At 34.7% G+C, this 23,418-nt stretch overlaps 1 protein-coding gene across 5 annotated transcripts in view; it reads right to left on the bottom strand.

The window, feature by feature from the left end:
* The window catches only part of EFR3A (EFR3 homolog A), a 103,825-nt gene that overhangs the window by 63,057 nt on the left and 17,350 nt on the right, over nucleotides 1-23,418 (bottom strand). For 2 of the 5 annotated variants that reach the window (XM_032253708.1, XM_032253734.1), the window contains exons 2-3: nucleotides 4,566-4,642; nucleotides 279-406 (exon numbers count right to left, since the gene is read on the bottom strand). In XM_032253708.1, the coding sequence (XP_032109599.1) occupies nucleotides 279-406; nucleotides 4,566-4,642 (205 nt within the window). Of the gene's footprint in view, nucleotides 1-278; nucleotides 407-4,496; nucleotides 4,643-5,112; nucleotides 6,694-23,418 lie in introns of those variants that run through there. The other 3 variants (XM_032253727.1, XM_032253720.1, XM_032253713.1) reach the window with 3 other exon arrangements.

Here is a 23,418-nt window from a genome sequence, read left to right as displayed (position 1 = left end):
TTTCTACTATTTCCCATTAGAAAAGTCTCAAAAATCGATAGAAGCAAGCTAAAGGTAATTCAGTTAACTAACGTTAATCTATTCACAAAATTTGACCACCAGGGAAGTAATAAAAGCCACAACATCTATAGGAGTATTATACATTTCTTTGTATATTACAATGCTTTATGTGCTACATATTATTTTTGTGTCACTAAATGGCAAAATAATCTATAGAATGATTTAGTCTAGAAAGAATTTTCCAAAGATACAATTTTAGCAGCCATTAGTTTCCTTACCCAGAACGATGTCTGACGACATCCCTGCTCAACCTTTCTGCTAGGTAAGAACCAATTCGATCCAGTTTCTCTGGAGCAGATACTGCATAAAATGTTAATTTCTCCATATCAGCTTTCACAAGGCCATCCTAAAAATAATCAGAATAACAAGATAAATAGATTATCTATATTTTCATGCTTATATTTTTAAGTGTTGCTTGCTTTACATTTTCCATTTTTGAATTTGGGATTAAACCATATTTATGTAGAACCCTTCTGTATATAACCTCCTTAATGCTAATATTCACCATGATGGATACACAGAACTTTTAAAAAGTTGTTTAGAATGCCCCCTTTATGTGAAGCACAAAAATAAATTAGACTCTAATATCTTCCTTTATAGATACATAGCTCAATTATCTGCAATATGTATGAAATGGGATATAGGTGTAAAAAGATTTCAAACAAAATTTCTTTCGGTTTAAAAACTTGAATTATTATTAAGCCTGTTTTGCTCATTTACTTATACAATAGTCAACATATTGCTTTTTTTAATGATTCAGAACTCAGTGATATCATTAGAAGGTTTTGTTGTAAAATTAATAAACGAGAAAGTGTATAGAACTGTAGAATCTATGCTTATTTGATACATTTAAAAAGCAACAACAGGTCCCTGATGTGGGATTATAAAACGGTCACTTGTCTCTGCCTTCTAAAAGATGATATGCAACAGGTCCACAAATTCTCCCCAGTTACCACATAAATTTCTTGGCCATATATAACCCAAGTAAGTGTGCTTAGGAATATTGGAATAGGTGAGAAGGGAGAGAGAGAGAGAAACTGTTAGATGGTGAATCTACAACAAAAATTGTGTAAACGTGTGTTTTCATCTTCAACTGGTCCCTCAATGTCCTTTGGCTATTTTGTTGTGTCCCTAGTTGAGTCACCCCCTCATATTTTCCACCTATTCTGTTTTCCTCAGACTTGCTACTTTGGTGCTTCTCTCCTCTCTCTGACAGCAAATAAGCTCTTCTCTATCTCAGAGAAGGTGGAAGCCATCAGATTAGTATTAACTGGCAAAACATCCCTGCTTTCTCACTGCCTGCTAGGTCAGTAGGTCTTAACCAGAGGTAACTGAGCCCCTCCAGGGCAATGTCTAAAGGCATTATGGGTTGTCATAGATGGGGAGAGGTGGGTACTGGGATCTACAGGTAGAGGCCAGGGACGTTTCTAAATATTTCACAATGCACACAATAGCCCCCCAAAGCAAATAATTATCTGAACCAAAATGTCAACTGAACCTAAGTTGAGAAACCCTGCCCTAGGCAAAGTGAAGAGATCCAGTTTTCCTGTCCAGGAGGAACTGGTTTGCCTCTGCTCTGTCTTCTGAATACAGTCCCAGCATCTGGCTTCATCAGTTAACCTCTCTTATTCCTAGTTCCTTGACCTCTACCTCTCTATCAGTTCATCCATATCATCATTTAAATACAATTGTGTCTCACCTATATTTTTAATCCCTTACTAATTTTATTGAGGAATAATCTATATATAAGTAACTGCATTGATATACAGTATATAATTGGAAAAATGACAGTTGTGTACATCTGTGAAGACATTACTACAAATAAGATACAGCTTGAGGATACCTCATCCAAAATGCTTGGGATCAGAAGTGTTTCAACTATGGATAGTTTTTCAGATTTTGGAATATTTGCAGATAATTAACCAGTTTGATATGCCTAATCCAAAAATTCAAAATCCAAAATGCTACAGTGAGCATTTCCTTTGAGTGTCATGTCAGTGCTCAAAAAGTTTTCAATTTTGGAGCATTTCAGATTTCAGATTTTTGGATTAGGGATGTTCAACATGCATAGAACATTTTCATCATTTACAAAAGATTTCCCATGTCTTGCGCAGTCTCTCTCTCTCCTTCTTCAGGCAACCACTGCTCTGCTTTTTATCACTATGAATCAGCATGCATCTGACATAAATAAAATCATACAGTTCACAAATCACATCTTTTGTGCAACACTTCTTTCACTCAACTCACCTCTTTGCCCAGGAACCCTTCTCAGTTCATCTGGGGATAATTCCTACTCATCCTTTAGGTCTTAGCTTCCTCCAAAAATGTGTTGCACCCTCCCAAAAGATCCACCACCAAGACTGGGTGAGATATTCCAATTATATGTTCTTTTAGCTCATAGTACTTATCTCCACTATTATATTTTATCAGGTTATTTTTTCATTGATTAAACAAATATTGAGTGCCAACTATGTGCCGGGCACTATGATAGACATTAGGAAAGCAACAGTGAGCAAAGAACTGCATGAACTCATTTAGTCCTCATGAGAACCTTATGAGCTTGGTACTATTTATTACTCCATTACATAATGAGAAACCAAGCGACCTGCCCAAGATTATCTGGCTACTAATTTTAAGAAATTGTTTATCTGTTCCCCTCACTAGATTTTTCTTTCAAGGCAGGGACTATGACATGTTTGCTTCTGCATTTGGGTACCTACTGTCTAACCCATTATGGACATATCACAAGATTTGTTTGTTTCAATAAATTAAATATAATAACTATGGCAAATTGAGTAACGTTTGCCATATGTATTCAAGGTTCATGTAGATCTTTTCATTTTTTAAAATCTGATCTTAAAGATTGCTATTTAAATAAATCTTATAGTAATTCTTGCCAAAAATAAGGATTCTTTCTTTAATTTACCTGTGCCCATTCAAATGATCAAGTGTTCAAAGCTCCCTCACTGCCTACAAGTTAAAGTGCCTAAAGTGGAGGCCTTGCTTGTCGTTTACAATTCTCTAAAATTTGGCCTCCACCTTACCTTCAGTAATGGCATGTCCCAGGCTTCTCAGGAAAATAATTACTTGAATATTTAGCCTATTAACTAATAATATCTAAAATTTCAAATGAGAACTCATGTCAACACGATTACCACACTTAAAACTCTACAATTAGGTTAGAAAACCTTTGCCTCAAATCGATGGATAGCTTGCTCTAGACTTCAAATATATGTCTTGCTTTCCAAGTCTTTTCTCTTTCCCCTCATTTGCAATAAAGAGACTAATCTTGTCTGCCTCTCCAGATGGTATATATCTTTCAAAGCTCAGCAAATCTCATTTCCTCTGCGAATGCTTCCCAGAGATTGCCAACCCACAGTGATACCTCCCTGCTTTAGAGACAAAAACTTTCCACCTGATTTACTTTGCATTTTACTTACTAATGTATGCATTTTAATTTCACATTTAGTATGTTTCTGCTTTATGTCAGTTACTGGATGGAAAGGTCCTTAAAGGCAAGTACCATATCTTAGGGTTTTTTATATGCCACAAATTATCCAGGATATCTGGCAGCCAATAACATTTAATTAATCTCCTCTACATAACTGAATGTTTAAATAGCTTTGGTTTAAAATGAGATATATTAACATTAAGTTAATGTTAAGATAACCAAAAGCTTTATGTAGCCTGTTACATTTTAAAAGAAAGCAAATTTTGGAAGTCAAAAGCCATATAACTTACTTTTTTGTTTATATTCATTTAACATGAGACTACAGAAGTTTTAGAAAGGTTGAGGCAATGTGAAACAAGTTGTTTCAAAACAACCAGTTGTTTTGAAACAGTAATCTTCACAAATAAAATAATTGTTATAAAAATTAAATAGTATTTAAGTAAAAAGAAAAACTCTGCCTGAAACAGTCTTTCTTTACCTCTCAGTTCTCTTCTAAAAACTGTGTGGTCAATCCCTATTTATTCTTTGGATCTTAGCTTAGATTTTTCCTCCAGGCTTTCTTCTCCTCAGCCCGACTGGGTATCACTCCTTCCTACTTCAGTAGCAACTCACACTTCATCTGTCTATTACAACATTTTTTTTTTCACAACAGATTTTAATTATCAATTTACTTATATATGTGCATAGTGAGAGTATAAAACCATATCTCTTGTTCACACTGGTATCATGAGCGCTTAGTTTAAATAATCTGGCATTGGTTCATAAATTTTTAATGAGACAGTGTTACTTAAATTAGATACTATATAAACTATAAAAGAACATCAACTGTCCATTTTTCCAGATTTGTGCCTAATCTACTAAAAGAATCTGAAAACTAGACAAGCAAGCATGGGTCATTTAAGAGCTAAAAAAAAGAAAAGTATAAAAAAAGTAGTATAAATGATGAGATATAGAGGTAAAAGTAGAGAAATGAAATTAGGGAAACCTTAGGGAGGTCAGCGGGGGGCAGAATGGGTCAGCAAAGAGAAGGATCAGTAGATGTAGATCAAATTACTTTTGGATCTTCAGGGAATATGTTGTCCACCAGGCGTTTGTAGCGAGGACGCAAAGCAGAACAGCAGCAACATACTCCTGTCAAAAAAAAGAAATCAAGAAGTACATAGATTATTAATATTATAAACTGAACTGGAAATTCGAGTTTCTGAATATTATGGGCTATATAAAATACAAAGTTCAAACTGCCACAAATAAAGACATACAAATGTAATCTGTGACTGAGAAAAGAAAAAGTTAAATTTCTGATCCTTACTCCAAAAACACACAGCTTCTAAGGATTTTTGTGTAACATGCATACACATCCTACCAAATTCATCTGACAAAGCAAAAACATCATCCATGTCCCCTTTACCTCATTTCGGATCTCATCTCCCCGTAATTCTGGCATATCCCCACCCACCTGTTGCAATCCACTCTACTCCAGCCACAGTGGTCTCCCTGCTGATTCTAACTAACTAGGCCCCCTCCTTTGGATCTTAGCTCTCACTGTTCCCTCTGCCTGGGAATCTCCAAATATCTACTAACAGCTATACTAACTCTGTCACCTTCTTCAGTTCTTCATCTAAGCCTCTCTGACCACCTTTACCCTGCTCTATCTTCTTTTTCCCATAGCACTTATCACCTAACACATTAAATAAACTTTCTATTGTGTTTACTGGTCCTCAACTGTGCCCCCTCATCAGGCTATAAACTCAGATGAAGGCAGGGATCATTGTTTTGCTCACTGATAAATCCCAAGCAACTGAAATAATCTGAAAATACTTCAGATCAACATTAATACTGACACTGAAATAAATTAAAATCAAATATGTATTAAGCACACAAGCACTGAGCCAGGTCCTGTATTGCAATGATGAAAGAGGCTTATAACCTGAAAAGAAGATTAAGTGAGTACTTAGTGTACAATAATGCAAAGCCAAATATAGTAAATTCAAATTGTTACCATGGCGGAGACTGGCAATACGTCTGAAAAACAAGTCCTAATCCTTCAAGTTTTCTGTTAGAATGGGAAATTTTGTTATTTTTCAATAAGAAAGATTCTTAATAAGCTATTAAGTTTCACTTACATTAGCAAGTTCTGATGTTATACACTATACATTACTTTTAGTTTAAAAGAGCTTGAAAAATAAATGCAACCTTGGAATGCAAACAATGTCCAGTTCCCCCTTCAGGAAACTTAGGTTTCCCAGGAGAGACAGAAAAGCAAATGGCAAAGTGTATAGTGAGCAGCCATGGGGTTAAAGAACATGGGCTTTGGACTTAGATCTGAAGGTAATCAGTCTTCCCACTGTCCAGCTGGGCTGGATGGGTTATTTTGTCTTACTACACTTAAGTTTCGCAATCAGTAAAAATAGATGTAATAATGCCTGCTTCATAATAATTGTGGGAATTAAATAAAATTGTACATAAAGCTCTTAGTAAGTAAGCACTCAATAAAATGGTAGCTATTATTAGTAATGCAGTAAGAGGAGTACTACAACAATCAGCGTAAGCAGATGACGATCAAGTGCCCTTAAGATAGTATTCCCAGTAGTGTAAAAACCTTTTCTGTAAACCAATCATTTAAAAATCACAAGAAATTTTACCTATGGTTCACCACCTTAACTGTATCAGTAGCAGGTGTAACAATTACCATTTTCTGAAAATAAATGTGCGGCACTGTACTAAGGATGTTACAGCATTATTCACTCACTCACTCCTATGGCACCTCTCTGAAGTTGCTATCATCTCCATTGGATAAATGAGGAGACCAGCTTAGAGAGGCCAATTTTGTCCAGCAACACCCAGCTGGGGAGGATCTGAGGAACTGCAATTCCAACCCAGACTTGAGGACTTCAGAGAGTAACTGCCACACTAAACTCAAGTACCAGCAAATTTCTAAATTGCTTTAAATATTTTAACTTTCTATAAATCACGACCAATGAACATAATTGTAGAAATGTGTATGCCTTACAGATGAGGGATGCACTGCTATATAGGAAAATAAATGATCACAGTGAGTTTCTCAGGAAGGCCCAGCACAAAACGAAAACACCTTCTTGACCACTTACTATAAATAAAAAACTACCCATAATAAAGAAGGTATATAGGTTAAAATTTCTCATTTTTACTTTTAGGATTTTATAAAATTATATCAAAGACAATATAAGGTCAAAATTAATCACAAAAGAAATTACTATAATAATCACAAGAGAAACTACTAAACAGGCTTTTAAATAAATAAGGATACTGTACTTATAAATATCACAAGAACTAGTAAAATAAAATCATTGGACCTACTCAAGTATAGAAATGCAGTTGATTCCCTTGTTGAAGTAAATTCATAAGGCTTTTCAAGTTCAGCTGCAGGCACCTGAACATAGTCCTTCATGCTGTATCAGACTATTTTCTAGTTATTCTTTCTCATTCTAGATCCTTTTACCTACTGCTCAGGAAGTGCCCAGTTCACTTTACTTCTAATTAATTAGCAGACGGCACTAAAGTACTGTAACTTACCTAACTTGTCATTGACATCAAATATAAAGCTATCAAGAACTTGATAATATCCGTATCAAGTTCTGCTATCAAAGCCAACCAGCTTAAATATGATACTATTAAAGTACTTATATTGCTGGCTTAATAAAAGTAGGTTTTCACACAGGTTAAATAAGAAAGCAAGCCTACTTATGCCCCTTTTACTTAAGGCATTCCTTTAGTTCCTCCCATCCTAGCTTCTGATCCCTTCCAATAAACTCACTTGGGTCCTAAAACGAATCTGTTTTTGACCTCTTCCCAACTTCCTCTTTCCCAAAAGAAATAAGAGGGATGAGCATATCACAGAAAGTCTCCAACAACTGGCAAGTCTAAGCAATAGAAATTCTTCCTTTAAATTTAATTCTATATTGCAGTTCTTTTTCCCAGTTGTATGTATAGTGCCTTCACAGTGTTTATCGCCTAGGAAATATTCAATAAATATTATTATCAGTAAAAATAAATTAATTCCAGCACATAAAGGAGAAAGTTATCCACTATTTTGCTATAGCATGTGGAATTCAGAACTCTGATTATGATACAATAGAAAAATACGAAATAGGAAGGCTCAAGTGGGATAACTTCAGAAAAATAGAATTCAGACACAAAGGACAAATTATGACCAAAAAAATGCCAGTCTAAATATTACAGTAGTGTTCACATAGGCTCAGGAATAGTCTATTCAAGGCTCTCTGAGCCTTAGTCAGTGAACAGGAAAATCCTACTACCTAGCTCTCACAGTAGGGTATTACATAATAATACATAAAAAGTGCCTGGAGTGCAGAAGCCATCTAAACACACTTAATATGCTCTTTTTTTTTTTTTTTATGAGTAAGTGTTACATACTCCTGAAGTAACTTTTCTTTAAAGACATCTGTGATATTGTAAAATATATATTTGGTTTTCCCATTTCCTAACAAATAGCTTGTGATAGCCTTATGATCTCCAAAGTGCTAAGTGTCTTTGTGTATACTAATGAGTTGACTGATGGTTGGGGGCTCAAGGATAGCTCGTGGTGTGGGCTAGTCACAGTAAAGACCAAGGCATGATGAGAAGCTGGAAACTTTCAGCCACAACCCCTAAGCTCTAAGGATACAGGAGGGGCTGATAGTTACATTGGTTATGGGTGGCCAATGATTTAATCAATTGTGCCTTTTTAGTGAAGCCTCTATAAAAATCCCAAAGGACTGGGTGTGGATGGGCTTCCAGGTAGCTGGACACATGGAAATTACTGGAGGGTGACTCACCTGGTGAGAATACATATGGAAGCTCCTCATCCCTTCTCCCATACTTGGACCTATGCATCTTTCCCATCTGGCTGTTCGTCTATCTCCTTCCTAATAGCCTTTGTAATAAACTGGTAAACGTAAGTTCTGCGAGCCACTCTAGCAAATTAGCTGGGCCCAAAGGAGAGAGTTTGTGGGAATCCTGATTTATAGCTGGTCTGTCAGAAGCAAAGGTAAAACAACCTGGGGTATCCAACTGGCATCTTAAAAGAGTGTGTATGTATGTGTATATATATTGTGTGTGTGAGGGGGGGTGTGTGTGCGCACATGCATGTGCGTGGAGAGGTTGCAGGGGGAGGCAGTCTTGTGGGACTGAGGCCTCAACCTATGGGCTGTGACACTACCTCTAGGTAAATACTGCCAAGAACTGAATTATATTAGAGGACACCCAGCTGGAGAATTGCTGGCTTGGTGTGTGGAGAAAATCTCCCACACATCTGATCACAGAAGCGTTGTGTGTTGTTGTGACAGTATAGCAGAATAAGTAAGCAGTTTGTTTTTTATACTCAACACCCCAAGAAAATTCTTCTCCTTAGCCTCCCCAATATCATTCTCATATAGATTTAGCAATACCTCTTGGTCCCTACACAGTAGTCATCCCAATTAACCTCTAGAAGAGGTCAATATTGACCTCCTTCAACAGCTAATTTCCAATCCATCCTGGCTCAAAGAGGCATTCATAGAAGGACCTGAGCAGCTGCATAGAGAACTTCAAAGCAAAACTGATAGTGTGGATTAGGTAGGCGGGCACACAAAGGTACTGGGAATCAATATTATTAGTGGTTGGTTGACCAGTGAGTACTTCTGGTTTGTGATAACATTTGCTTTCCTATGCAACTCTATAAATTTGGGGGCTTGGATCATTTAAAAAAAAAAGACCCCTTTAAAAATAAGCAACTTCCATTTTTGAGAAACCACATTATGTTACGATAATTTAACTGGAAATACTGATGTCTCCATCACCAAACTTTACAATGCCACTGGCTACTTAGGATAAAGCTATCCTCCAAAACAAAAATGGTAAATTAGTAACGCTGTCACTGGGGTTGAAGAATGCTTAGATTCTATTAACACTATGAAAACTGACTGCATGACTTTGAATTTTGTTCCATAATCTATAAAAGCATACAACAATAGTACCTACACCTTCTATGTAGCAATTCTCTCATTTAATTCTTACACGTAACATATTAGAAATTCACTGACATAGTAGGGCTTACTAGATTTCATACTTTTAAATGACAGTGTCTATGATTACTGGATTTTGGTCCTTTATTTCCTCATTATATATTTCTATCATAGCACCTGTAACAATCCACTGCACTTATTTACATATATGTGTCTGTCTTCACCACCAGAATATGAATCCCTCAAATGCAAAGCCCATTTATCTTACTCATTGTTTTGCATGTCAGGCATAAAGCAGACATTTATAAAAATGCTTTTTGCTAAACGAGGAAACAAAACATAAAGTGAGTTTTAACATCTGTTCCTATATGCTATAAAAATCAATAAAGTACACTGTCCACCCTAAAACACTAAATAAGTGCCAGAATGATATGATTTTTCCAACAAACAGAGGACAATGTCAAATGAATCACGCTGAACAATTCATGTTTTACTTTTAGATCTAGCAGAGGCCATCAGTAATCAAGGTGAAAAGACTATTGAAAGATTTTTAAAATTAACCACTTCAAGAATTGTAGCTCTGTGGTATCCAAAACCCTTTAAAAGAGTCTGCCTCACATATATTCCTTCCAAGGTTAAAATAAAGTCAAGTTACTCATTCAGTTGATGTCAGAACAAGACATTTACTTCATACAATCAAAAAGATTTAGCAATATTACAGTTCCACTCACACACACCCTTTCCAGGTACCAAAACAACTCACATATAATACCTGTGTGTACATGTGTGTATATATACATATGTATAATATGCAGTAAAGTTAAATATGTATGTATACTGCATATTATCAAACTTATTGAAAAAATTAAATATTACTCAGCAGAGCTACCCAAAGACAAGGGCAATACACATACACACACACACACACACACACACACACACTCACTCACACGCATGCATGGGCGTATTACATATAATTCTGTATTTATATACCTATATATACACATGTATTATATATAAAGCCTATAATATGGGTATTATTTTAGCACACTATGCTACAAATGACAACTACAAGGAATTAAAAAGGTAACTATATACTTGAAAAGATAAAGGCTAAAAATAAAATTTTAAACAAAATCTGGACATTTTAGGACAAAGGCTATCCAATGTCAAATGGACTGCAAGGCCATAAGCACCACAGAGGTTCAAAGCAGAGAGAAAACAACTTCCAGCTAAAGTAAAAAGAGGTTTTACCAAGGACATGGAACTTGAACTGGATACTGAGAACTCCCCTGAAGAGCGAATAGGATTGAACTACAGGAATAAACTAGATACAGTGAAGGGCAACTGTAATCAAATGCAACAAGACAAGCAACGCTATGCAGGATGGCACATGGGAGAAACAAAACGCATATTCTAGTGACCCAGAGCTTTGAAAGAAAAGCGGAAAAACATGAAAAGAGTTTGGTGACTAATTAGATGGGGTCAAAAAAAAAGGGAACAGAAAAATCTTATCCTCAGAAAAGTGGTCCTTTTAAAAGGATTTTAATCCATTAGAGGAGTATTTTGTTACATGATTGTTTCCACGCATAATCGTATACCTTCTCACCTTTCATTCTCAATTTCACTACTTGTTTGTAATTCCTAGGCACATAAACCTTACGGAAAAGAGGACAACAAAGCAATAAATAGAATTAGAGCTCCAATTCTGTTTCAAAGGATGGTCTTCCTCTGACATTGCAGTACTTTGCTCTGTAATAGATATAACACAGACACAACTCTGGTACACTTCTCCAAACAGTTCTGGGAAACTGTAGAAAAACAAACAAACGGAAGCATCTTTTTGTCCTGGGGCAACTAACTGGCATATACTCTATAGATGATTTTTTCCCACTATTACAATTTTTAATGAAAAACATTTTTAATTTTAGACATTATTCTACTTACTAGTAGTCATGTTATAGACTTACATTTTCCTGCATATTATCATGTTTATTGGAACAAATTTAAATATTACTCATCAGAGTTACCCAAAGACAAGAGCAATAAAATACAGAATAATCTTGGCTTTTGGAAAATATCATTCTGAGAGATTTCACTGGAAAAACTTCTAGAATCATCATTTGAAAAAAAAAAATTAACACAAATATTAAAATTGGATAATATAATTCCCTTTTCATTTCATCTGATCCTGGCTTAGTTTGCAAAACAAGAAACAACTCAATGGATGAAAGAGAAACTAGAGCTGCAACCAGAAGAGAAAAGTACTCATACCTCTACCCCACCATTGTAGAACAGTGCATGGCTCACCCCTATTTCCAAGACCATATCCCTGGACCCTGCATGTCACAGACCATCATCAATGTGCTCAGCTGGCAGAGTCTTGGCAAGGAGACTATACCACCTCTGTGTCCCAATCTACAGAGGTAAGTCATCAGATGATGCAGAAATAAAAACTGAAACAGTATGTGATTCCCTTTTTTAATAAATAAAAGATTGACTAATGTCATCTACTATGTCAGTAGTACTCTTAGAATTAAAAAAAGAACATTTTCATTGTTGTATTTTCTTTTTAAAGATGTAAGCAGTAACTTTCTTCTTTAATGCAAACCATGGTACTATTACATTGAAATTTACTGTGCATAATTAATACGTTTTAGAGGAGAGAAGTAATTATGTAGTGGTCTAGATAAACGTTAGGGATCATGATTAAGAGGGAGAAAAACAAAGGAAAGATAAAAGGTAAATCAGACTATGCACAATTCATAATAGAACTGAGAATGAATTTATAATAGTACTAAGCACTAACATGTTGTAAGAGCCCTACTAAAATGCAGTCTAACAAAAGTGCTTGCTGGCCAAAAAAAAAAAAAAAAATCGTTTCCCTATATTTGTAGGGAAACAGTTGGCAAAGTCATTATGGAGACAGTTTCCACTTCTAGAGTGTATTTCAACCAATCAATATCTTTGGAGATTTCTATAGAAACTTACTTCCATTTCTCAGAGTAAATCTTGGAAAATACATAAAATAACAAAGATAGACAACATGTATAGCAATATTTTATCTTAAAAACTGAGATCTGTGTTTCTGGTAAGAGCTTCCTTTAATACTAAGAGGAAAAAAGAAACTTAACTTAAAACTTTCTGTTTATTAGCCAATTCTAAAGTAAATATTTCCTATAAAGGACTTTAAGCAACCTGAACAAATATTCATGGAACACTAAGTAACATTGTTAAATGTCTTTTTGAGAACTGCTTTTGTTATGTCAATGCTTGAAGATAAGCTAATGACCCAGGAACTGTCACTCATTTCAAAACCAATTTAAAAAAACAAATTGTTTCGAGAAAACTAAAGCCTTCTATAGTTCAAAAATACTATTAAGGTAAATTTAAAATTCCACATACAAAACAGAAAAATTCTCATCAAAAATAAAGACACCTCAGATTAGGAGGGTCTCTGAAATGCTCATAATTAGAAATTAAAATACAGAAAGAACAAATATTAATACAACAAAAACTGGGATTGTGGCAAGAATATGTGAAAGCAAGAACCAAATTGGAAACAACTTACTAACCTGGTTTCAAGCTTCAAAGGAATGTATACAATTTAGCATTTTGAGAGTGGCTGGGGGATGCTATTATTAATTATGTCAGAACCAGTGGCACAAGTTTTGAGCATCCCCAGCAAACTAGGAGCCAGGATAATCCTTCTTATTCTCCTGCGTATTGGAACATGTGTAAAGGGATCAAATATTCACATTTTCAGTTACAGCTGAAAATGAAGAAAAGCAGCAACAATCCAGCTAGGGCAGATAAGGATAAAGAAAAAAAGAAACATGGAAGACCGATTAAACAAACAAACAAACAACAAACCCTAAGATGTCACCTGGCTTTTTTTCATATACAGTAACTATAACCATAATCCATAACACTTACTATGTATCAAATAATATAACGATTTTTATAGAAAGCTAATTTACTCAACATTTGTAATTAAAATGCTTTATAAAATGTCTACTATATATAAGGCACTAAGATAGGCATTGTGAAATTTGCAAATATTCCTACAACTGGTTCCTGACAGAAAGAAGTTTAATGTATATCAAGATTATAAGAAATCAACATTACAGAAAAACAAAATAAGTAGTTCATTTACTAAAAACAAAGCTAGGGGCAAAAAAAATAGTAATAGCAAATGACTGGATTTACCCAGTCTTTGGGTATAATTATATATACCTAACTATACTAATTTGTCTGTCAAACTCTTAACATTAACACATCTCTAAGGAACAATTACCACTACTTCTAAATTCCTAACAAAATCAACATTCATAAAAATCTCCTCCTTTTACTGTTTGTATTTATTCTTCAATGGTACAAGGTTACCTCAGAATAAATCCAATCTAAGCAAACTATATTTCCATAGTATAGTGCTTCTCTAAGGGTGGCCTATGAGCCCTCTGAAGAAGAATCTCCTGGAGTACTTTTAAGAGTGAGGCTTTTTTAAAGACTCCCTGGCCCCTACCCAGGACCTTCTGCATCAATCCCTGGGACGGGATACCAGAATTTCTCTTGCTAAAAATAAGCCTCCTCTCCTACCATGACCCACATGCACACCCACACTCATCTGGGAACCACTGCTCTAGAGAACCACTCCCTTGAATAATGATGTAGAGAATTTAGTAGATGACTTTTCTTATTGTGTAGTTAAGGTATTTGGGACACTGTCCTTATCTAAGTCATGCAATAGATAAGTTATAATACAGACTGTACCTCACAAGATCATCTTATATATTACAATAACTGAATCACAAATAGCACTATAAAGATCCAGGAGACAAAATGAGTGAAAGAAATAACAAATGCTATGACATGTAGAAAAGACTTCACAGGAGATGCTGATGTGATAAAGACCTATCACTGGCAACAGGGAGCTGGTATTGTAGCAGGAAAAGCCGCGGGAAACGGATCTCCTGAACACTGGATCTCCCGAACACCGAATACAAAGGAAAGTGTTTATTACCGCTGGGAGCTGAGACAATGATTTGTCCAAATTCAGCTCATCTAATAAAGGAACGTTCTGCCTTTATATAGGCTTATACTTTAGATGTTACATGTGGAAGAATCTTAGGTTTATAGCTTTAGAAATCACATATGAAAAAGGTCTCGGTTTGCAGCTTCAGGAATCACATATGAAAGGGCTCCGGTTTACAGTTTTAGGACTCACATGTGAAAAGGTCTCTGTTTACAGTTTCAGGAATCACATATGAAAGGGTTCCAGTTTACAGTTTAAGGACTCATATGAAAGGTCTCGGTTTACAGCTTCAGGAATCACACATGAAAGGGTTCTGGTTTACAGTTTTAGGACTCATACGTGAAAAGGTTTCTGGTTTGATCTTGTTTTAAGTAAAAATAGTGTCTTCCAGAGAGATTCCTCAAGGCCAAGCGTGTTATTTTCAGGAAGGAGATTCAAGAGGCGCCAGCTGGCCTGCTCTCTCTTCTATTGAGATGCACCGTGGATGACAGAGGGGGAGGGAATCCCAGATGCCTGGGTCTCCTTCCTCAGTATTTCCACTAGCAATTCCCCATTACTTTCAAATGTTGCCACCAGACCTTATTGGGGAGTAGATTTTCTAAGTAACTTGTATAAATAAATACTTGGAAGATTCACGTCAGAAATAAATCAGGACTAAATGGTCTTTAAAATCCTAAGCCAAGTATTTTAAGTATAGTAAAAGCAAAGAGGAATTATCATGATCAAATTTTCCACATTTTTTTTCTAAAACATGACCAGACCTTTGAAATTTTCTCTTTTCTTAAGATTGTCCTAATATGTTTCTCTGTATTTCATTCCATCGTGTTCTTAAAATTATCAGTCCTTGGGATTTATTTTACATGCAATGGCTAGAGAACAGGTTATACATTTGGATAAACTATTCCATTCACCAGTTCCTATCTTCCCTAGAGAAGACTTCTGCTATAAGAGAGGAAAAGCAACTTAATTTACTTATGAGTCTGGAAAAAGGAACATAGTAGGCTCTAAAACATAAGCACCAAATCTGTATCTGCACCATCTGCACAATGTCCAGGACAGGGTAAGAGCTCAATATTTATCTGTTAAATGAATGAATAAACAAACTCAAAAGTTTCTCCTTCAGATCTGCATTCTGCAATCCACTCTTTCTGCTTATAAGCATACCTGGTTCTGGAAGTGTGTATCTTTCTTTATAAGGCCTCTATGGGGTTATAGAGAAGTTTGAATTAATATGCCTTCCTTGCAAATGGCTTGGTCAATGTGTTTGCTCTGCTAACTTGGGGTGTCCTCAGATACACCATTGGAAAGTTTGGATTTGAAGGGAAAGTAGTAGAAAGACTGATAATGGACAAAGGTCAAGATGCATTCTCAAACCCAGCTTTACCAGTAGTAAAACTTGTATCAGATTGACTTTTATATTTCTCTATTTCAGTTGGTTCCAAACTCAGAGAGGGACAAAGGTGAGACTGCTACCCTCTGAAAACCAAACAATAGATGTGCCTCAGAAATATATATGATTGAGTAAAACAATACTCGATCTCATGTATTCTTTTAACAAGCATTTAGTGAAGCCTACCATGCCGTAGGCACTAAACTAAATGTAGGGAATACAAATACAGCGGACAATCCCTGGCCTTTTAGTAGCTCATAATCTGGTGGGAAAAGATAATCACATACAGAGAGAATTATCTCTGTGATAACAACTATCACAGGCTGCTATAAGATGATAGCTAATGGGGTAATTGACCTTTCTGCAAGAAGTAATGACTAAATTAAGTCTTGAAGGAAAAGCAGGAATCAGGCAAAAAGGAGAGGATTATCATTTCCAGGCAAAAGAGCCACATCTATTAAGGCCCCTTAAAGGTTTATTCAATGTGGTTTTAATTTGCAAGTATGCATAAAGTTCTGCAACATGAGAAAAAATGCCTAGGCAAACTTGCAGGAGGCTGACTTGGATCCAACTAAGTAAAGAAGGTAAAGAGGAGGAGATAGCAAAGTTTGGACAACTGGTTGGATGGCAGTGTCACTGACCAACAAGGAAGACAAGAGGATACACTTTGGAGTAAAAGGAGGATATCAAGAAGAGAGAATGAATTCTGTTTTGCACATATTAAATTTGAGGTAAACTTGAAGGTGGGATACCCTGTAGCAGACAATTGATCTAAACTAGAAACAAATTTAAAAACCAAAAGCATTTAAGTGATAGCAAAATTAGCTGAGATCATCAAAAGTGAATAAGGGAGACTTAGATAATCCTGAGGAAAGAAAACATTTAAGGGATGATCAGAATAAGAGGAGAAAGAGAAGACCTCTGAATACATAGAAACTACAAAAGGATAGTTAGAGAACAGAAAGAATAATTTTTCAAATGCTGTACTTTTTACAAAGGCACCAATTATACAGATAAAAGATACAGGTACTTTTTCAAATGCTTTAGTAATGAGGAAACATCAGAAAAAGAAATTAAGAACATTTTAAAATGCCAGTAAACAGGAAAATATGATTTTACAATAATATAATTTAGAATTTCAAGATGGACTAAATATTGTGACCAAAATAAATCACAACAATGGTAGTGTCAAAATACTCAGATTGAAAATCATTGTTCTATAGATGACGTCTAACATGGAAAAAAGAGAGACTGATAACATAGTTTACAACAAGATTATAACTTATTATGTAGGTAATATTAAATTTCCTTTATAAGGATTTACTAATTTATTGCTACTTTAATCAGCTTTTGGCAAGATAAAAGTCTTCTATCTAAAATATAGAATTTAAGATTACATTGTATAATATCTAGTAAATGCTGAAGAATAAAATAATAGATTCTAATAAAAACAAAAGGAAAGTTTAAAGATAAAGACCTGAAGAAAAAAATCTGTATAATGTCTGAAGAAACCCCACCCTTCATTTAGCCTTTAATGTTGAACATATGAGAAAAGCAGAGATTACTTCTAACTGGATCAAGAATTGGGCAATGGTCTTATTCTAATAATACATACAGTAACAGAAGTTCCACATTTAAGGCATTCTTCCAAGAGAGATATTCAAAAAACATTTTAAGTATTTCATGACTAGTCAACCAATCAATTAGGTTTATAAGATACTCACTACATGCAAAGTGCCAGGAATGTAACACGTATGTCTTCAAGAAGTTCCCAAACAGACTAAACTTCAAAAAATTCTAGTTGTCAGATTTTATTTTTCATTGTCAGAAGACAATTTTAATATTATAGCTGCAGAATTCCTATCAATGCTTGCAAAATCATGATGAACAGGAAGTTCTAAAAGGATGGGAATTTACAAGGCTTTCGTGGTTTATCACATCTGTATCCGTTTTTTGTTTCCGTGTAGTTTCCACAAGGGAAGGGCTCTTCTCACTCCTCTTTTCATACTCACTGTTTAATTTTTTTTTCTAAAATAACACATAAACCATAATTCAATTTCCAATGAGAGATAAAATAAGTTGTAAATTGTAAATGAATAAACTCAACACCAACAAACTAACTGATAGCTGGTAACTGATTGGCAAACACATTCTGGTTCCTAAAAGAAATACCCTGCTAAAAATCACTTCATTTTGTATATGAGTATATACATATGACCACCTTATAACCAACTAATGCTATACTGATTTTGCTGCTATGCTCACTTCTGTGTCTCAAACCATATTAGCACCAAGTAATCACCTAAAATAACAATATTTAACTTTTCATGCAGCAATTTTTGTATGTAGGGTGTGACAACTCTTTAATGGTCAGGGTTTTCAAGTTTGGGGAACAATAACCTAGAGGAAGATTTCTAGTCACTGTACAAAGCTCTGTATTTAGCACTTTTGCTTAATAATTTTATAGCTTGGATACCAAGCAAAAAGGCAATGTTCTGTGTGTCACATTACAAAAAAAGGCAGTGGCAAACTAACATGTATGAAGAATAGGCCAGACTTCTGCTCGTGTTGTTCCTGTCTTCAGCTAACTTACCTCACAACTTCAGCCCAGCATTATTCTTCAAGTTTTCCTTAACCATCACCTGAAGCTGGGCAGGTGCTACCCTCTCTCTGCTACCATGACCATTGCCATTTGGGTTACAGATCGATTTTTCTCAGAGGTCTATAAGCTCCTCAAGGGCAGAGCTGTCGTTTATTCATTTCTGAAAGACTCAGAGGGTGAAATGTTAACGTAGAGAAAGAATCCAGAAATGACTGATAAGAAAGTCCACAGTTATAATGTATATCTTTCCCCTCTGTGAAAGAAAAATGCAACCTTGGAAATTTGAAGTCCTCTCTAATATATTGGACTAAAATATTAATCATTTTTAAATTTCAATCAGTTATAGTCAAAATGCCATAATAAAAAAAGAAAACAGCATTTGACTCCACACTTAAAATAAATAGAACGTTTAAACTGATTATCATAAAAACTAGCTGGACATGGTGGTGCACACTCATAGTCCCAGTTACCTGGAAGGCTGAGGAGGGAGGATCACCAGAGCCCAGAGGCTTCAGTGAGCTAAGATAATGCCATTGCACTGCAGCCTGAGCAGCAGAGCAAGATCCTGTCTCAAGAAAACCCTCTAATTTTTTTTTCTTTTAAAAAACAACCTACAGTTGTGTTTCTTGAGCTATAAAGTAAATAAATTTTAGCAGTCAGTAGATATATACCTTAAAATGTAATTTAGTATTTGGCACTACATATATGCCATTACAGGTCATTTTGCATCACTGTGCTACAATAAAGCTTTGACCACACAAAAAAATAAGACAGGAAATTTTTTTATTTCTTCAATTTTATCATTTTTGATGTGGTTATTATATGTTTAAAATGTGCTACTTTCACACACAAACAAAGTAGTATTTCAGTCGGTTGATCTTAGCTATTTAGTACATCATAAACACAAATAAGTTAAATTTGAAATCATAGACAATACAAATAGTTTTTTAGAGTCACCACAATACATTCTGAAACTCTGTGACCAATATACTGCATTTCTTCATCAATTAATTGGCCTTTGAGACAGCCATTCATACTAATATTTGAACTATATAATTTATAATTTTTAAAACATAAAGCTAATAGTATACTCTTTTCCTAGTCTGTAACACACAAAAAGCTAATAATAAACTATAACCCTATAATAGATTTTAACTATTATATTTGTTGACTGATCTGGCTTTAGCCTTGAGAGTGTGATTACCGACCTTTTTGTATTTATTTTAAAATTCAAAAAAATAAAATAAAATCATCTAACCACAACGAATACCAACATTTTTCTGGCATATTCATTATTGTATATACTAATGTTCTGTTTTAGGCCTTAGCAAAATTTGCGAGGGGGATAATGATTTTAACAACTGTGAAAGAAAACAGGATCAAGGACAAAGTACAGGAAGGAGATCTTTCTACTAAAATCCAATTTAAGATAACTTTACCTCAAAGCACTCATTATACTTAATATAGCATAAAGAGTAAACTTAAAAAAATTATAATCATGTCTTTAGGGAGAGAAGACTTTATTTAAAAATAAATAAATAATTTGTTTAAAAATAAATAAATAATTTGTTTCTCTCCACCACAGGAAACAAATTACTTATTAAGAACTTCCTCACTCAGATTTTTACAGAAATCAGTATATTTGCATCATTTTTATGCTTTTGTGTTTTCATATTTAATGTCCTCAGGTCAAATCAAGAAAATTTCTTCATAATCATTTTTATACAATTCTCTGGATGCTCTTCATTACATATTATTGATCAGAAATGGAATGCAATGTATTTATTACTTGCCTGCAAGAGCTGAGCAGGTATCTTACTGTTAATTAAAGGAAGTTTGGTCCCACTTCATAGATTCTGTAAAAATGAACTGCTATTGAATTTGACTAACTGCACAGATTGTGGTGTATTTGAAGGCTACTAAGTACAATTTATAATACATAACAAAAATCTTGATTATTTTAGTTACAAAATGCTTAGCACAGGATATATCACATAGTAAATGTTAAAATATCAGGTATTACTCAAATATTTAAAGGATATCATGTGAAAAAGAACTAGTCTGTGATATCCTCAAAGGACATCCTGGATGTAAATATATTCCTGAACCTCAAACCAGAGGTTAGACTAAGGAATCTCTCTGAGGTTCCTTCTATCTCTAAATGCACATGACATTCCAGTTCAAATTCAAACAAGCATTAACACATACCAATGTTTCTGGAAAGTAGTATATAAGGCACTGTGAAAGATGAAGGAAAGAACCATAACGGAAAATACTACTTAACAAGAACTTATGTGTTTGAAAGGGTAGAAGGACCCACCTATAAACAATATAAATATAAGAAAAATAAGAAAAATAGAAGTCTAGAAAGATCCTCAGAGGATGTAAAAGATGAACTCAGCCACGAGTAGAACAGATTATTTCTTAGAGATCAGAAGGTAAGAAGACTTTTCTGAGGTGGATTGATTAGGAAAAGTTTCTTCTTTCAAGAAATCTGAGCTTTGAGCTAGCCTTTGAAGAAAAGGCAGAAAATGAAGAGAGGGAACAGAGTATTCCAGAAAGGCTGAGGGAAACAGGATGCTGTGGAGTAATAAAATGACTAGCCCAGCTGAACGGTAGGTTTAGCTCTGGGGCCTAGAGAAAAACAATCAGAGAGATAAATCAACAGTAGCTGTACAAACATATATAATAATACATATGTCTCTCTCCTCAAAATTTTAGATGTCCTTATATATATATACACGGATGGTAAGCTTGGACTTTGTAGGCACTAAACAGCTCAAAATGTATGAGTAGGGCAATAGTATGATGAAAACCTTGTGATTAGTCTTTTTATTGTGTCAAAGGACAAAAAATTACTTGGTGAAAAAATTAAAGATAATTATATTAACAACTATGAGGAAAAATGCACAGTCAAGGACAAAGTATGGCAGAGAGATCTTTCTATTAAAAATCTCTTTTAAGACAACTTTCCCTAAAAGGATTTATTACAGCGTAAATACAACTTTATAAAATATAACCAGATTTTCAGATTTCTATTGAGAATGCTTTCATTTATTTAATTAGATATTTATTAATGTTATTTCTGATTATATACAATACTGAAGGGGGTATGCAGAAATAATTCCTTTGGCATAAAATACTAATAAGCACACTTTGGTCCTTAGTTCTCTACACTGGTCCTTAGTTCTCATAAGAAACAATCTAATAAGCATTCATTTTATAACCTAAGGAGTATCTGAACAGCAAGTCTTAGCAAGATACAGCAATTACAGTAAAGTATCAGGGACTCAGAACACAAGCTAAATGTCAAAAATGCCAACCACAGTGCTGCAGACTTTGAAATTTTAATTGCTTCAAAAAAGAAGCAGCTAAATCTACCAAGGCCAATTTCAAATTGTTTCATTCATCTTCACTGAGTTCTGTTATCACTTCTTTGTAAGCCAAAGGACACTGCTTCCCACTGAAAGCTGAAAGGACTGATGTTTTTGTAAGAAGCGGTTCTTCTCAGTGCACACTGGCAAATAAGGTTAAGCAGGGGATTAATGCTAATGCTGGTTCCCAACTTTTCTCATTTTAATATTTTGATACGTTCCTTCTGAATTAACTTGCTATTCAGGTGACAGGAAAGCCCACTGAAGTTCTTGGTAAATAAAACACTTTATGCTAAAGTGAGATGAATGCTTAAAGTTCAAACCTAGACTCAGAATTACAACATTTTATTCTTCCTAAGAAATCATCTGAATGTGGCATTTCTAATTTGTCAAAAAAAGAAAGAAAGAAAGAACGCTGATATTTTCCCAGATGCCTTTAAAAAGGCTGTGACGTTTATACAGAGCAAAACGAACACATTACAAGGAATGAGTATAAAACATTATGTCACACAAATATTGAGAAATAGAAAAGATAATTAATATAGACTATTTAAAAGATAGTTCCCTCAATGCATACCCACAAAAATTCAAATCACTTATTTTAGACTGGTCTTGGAGGTGAATCTATGCACAATCTCTACCTTTTCAGCCTTACTTCCCAATAGAGTGTAACATTTTTCACCGCAAAACCTGTGAATACTCACAGCTTTCAAATCAAGTCTCAAACTTTCATTCCAATGTATTTGCTCATACCATTCACTCTGTGGAGAATATTGTTGTCTCAATGGAAAGCGGTATTGGTAATAAGCTTTCAGTAGTAACTCAATATGCATTCCATTACAAAAAAAGCTCCTGGAGATAAAATCTATTATCAACAATTTTAAATACAATTTATGATACTGAGTTGGTAAAGAAGGCAAGAAACGAAAAAACAACCTAAGAATTCCCAACAAATTGTTGAAACAGAAGGGCAATGAGTGAAAACATGAAGCATGATTATGGACCTAGAAAGCCGTGGCAACAAGTTAACAAGCAGGAAAGTGGGAGAGTTCTCAGTTGTCACACTAAAGTACATTAATTTGTGGAAACAAGGCCGTACATTTACTAGTCAGAATAACTGGAGGATTTAAGAGAGAAATTAAGAGTAAATGTGATTTTAAGAAGCAATGGACAAGTGGTGTGGGTTGAATTGTGTTCCCCAAAAAGGTATGTTTGAGTCCTAACCCAGTAAAGGCTGAATTTACCTTATCAAAAATGCTTGAGACTGGAAGTGTTTCCAATTTTGTATTTTTTCAATTTAAGAGTATTTGCAGAATACATACTAGTTGAGCATCCCTAATCAAAAAAGTCTGACATTCAAATTACTCCAAAAAGCATTTCTTTTGAGTGCTCAAAAGTTTCAAATGTTGGAGCATTTTAGATGTTCAGGTTATGGATATTCAACCTATACCTGCCATTGTGATTTTATTTGGAAATGGGAACTTTGCAGATATAATCAAGATTAGGTCATACTGGATTAGGGTAG

This window comes from Sapajus apella, unplaced genomic scaffold (genome assembly GCF_009761245.1).
Source record: "Sapajus apella isolate SASKATOON/1434 unplaced genomic scaffold, GSC_monkey_1.0 scaffold3, whole genome shotgun sequence".
Lineage (NCBI taxonomy): Eukaryota > Metazoa > Chordata > Mammalia > Primates > Cebidae > Sapajus > Sapajus apella.
The sequence above is the reverse complement of the archived record's forward strand: the minus strand, read 5'-3'. Positions and strand labels throughout refer to the sequence as shown.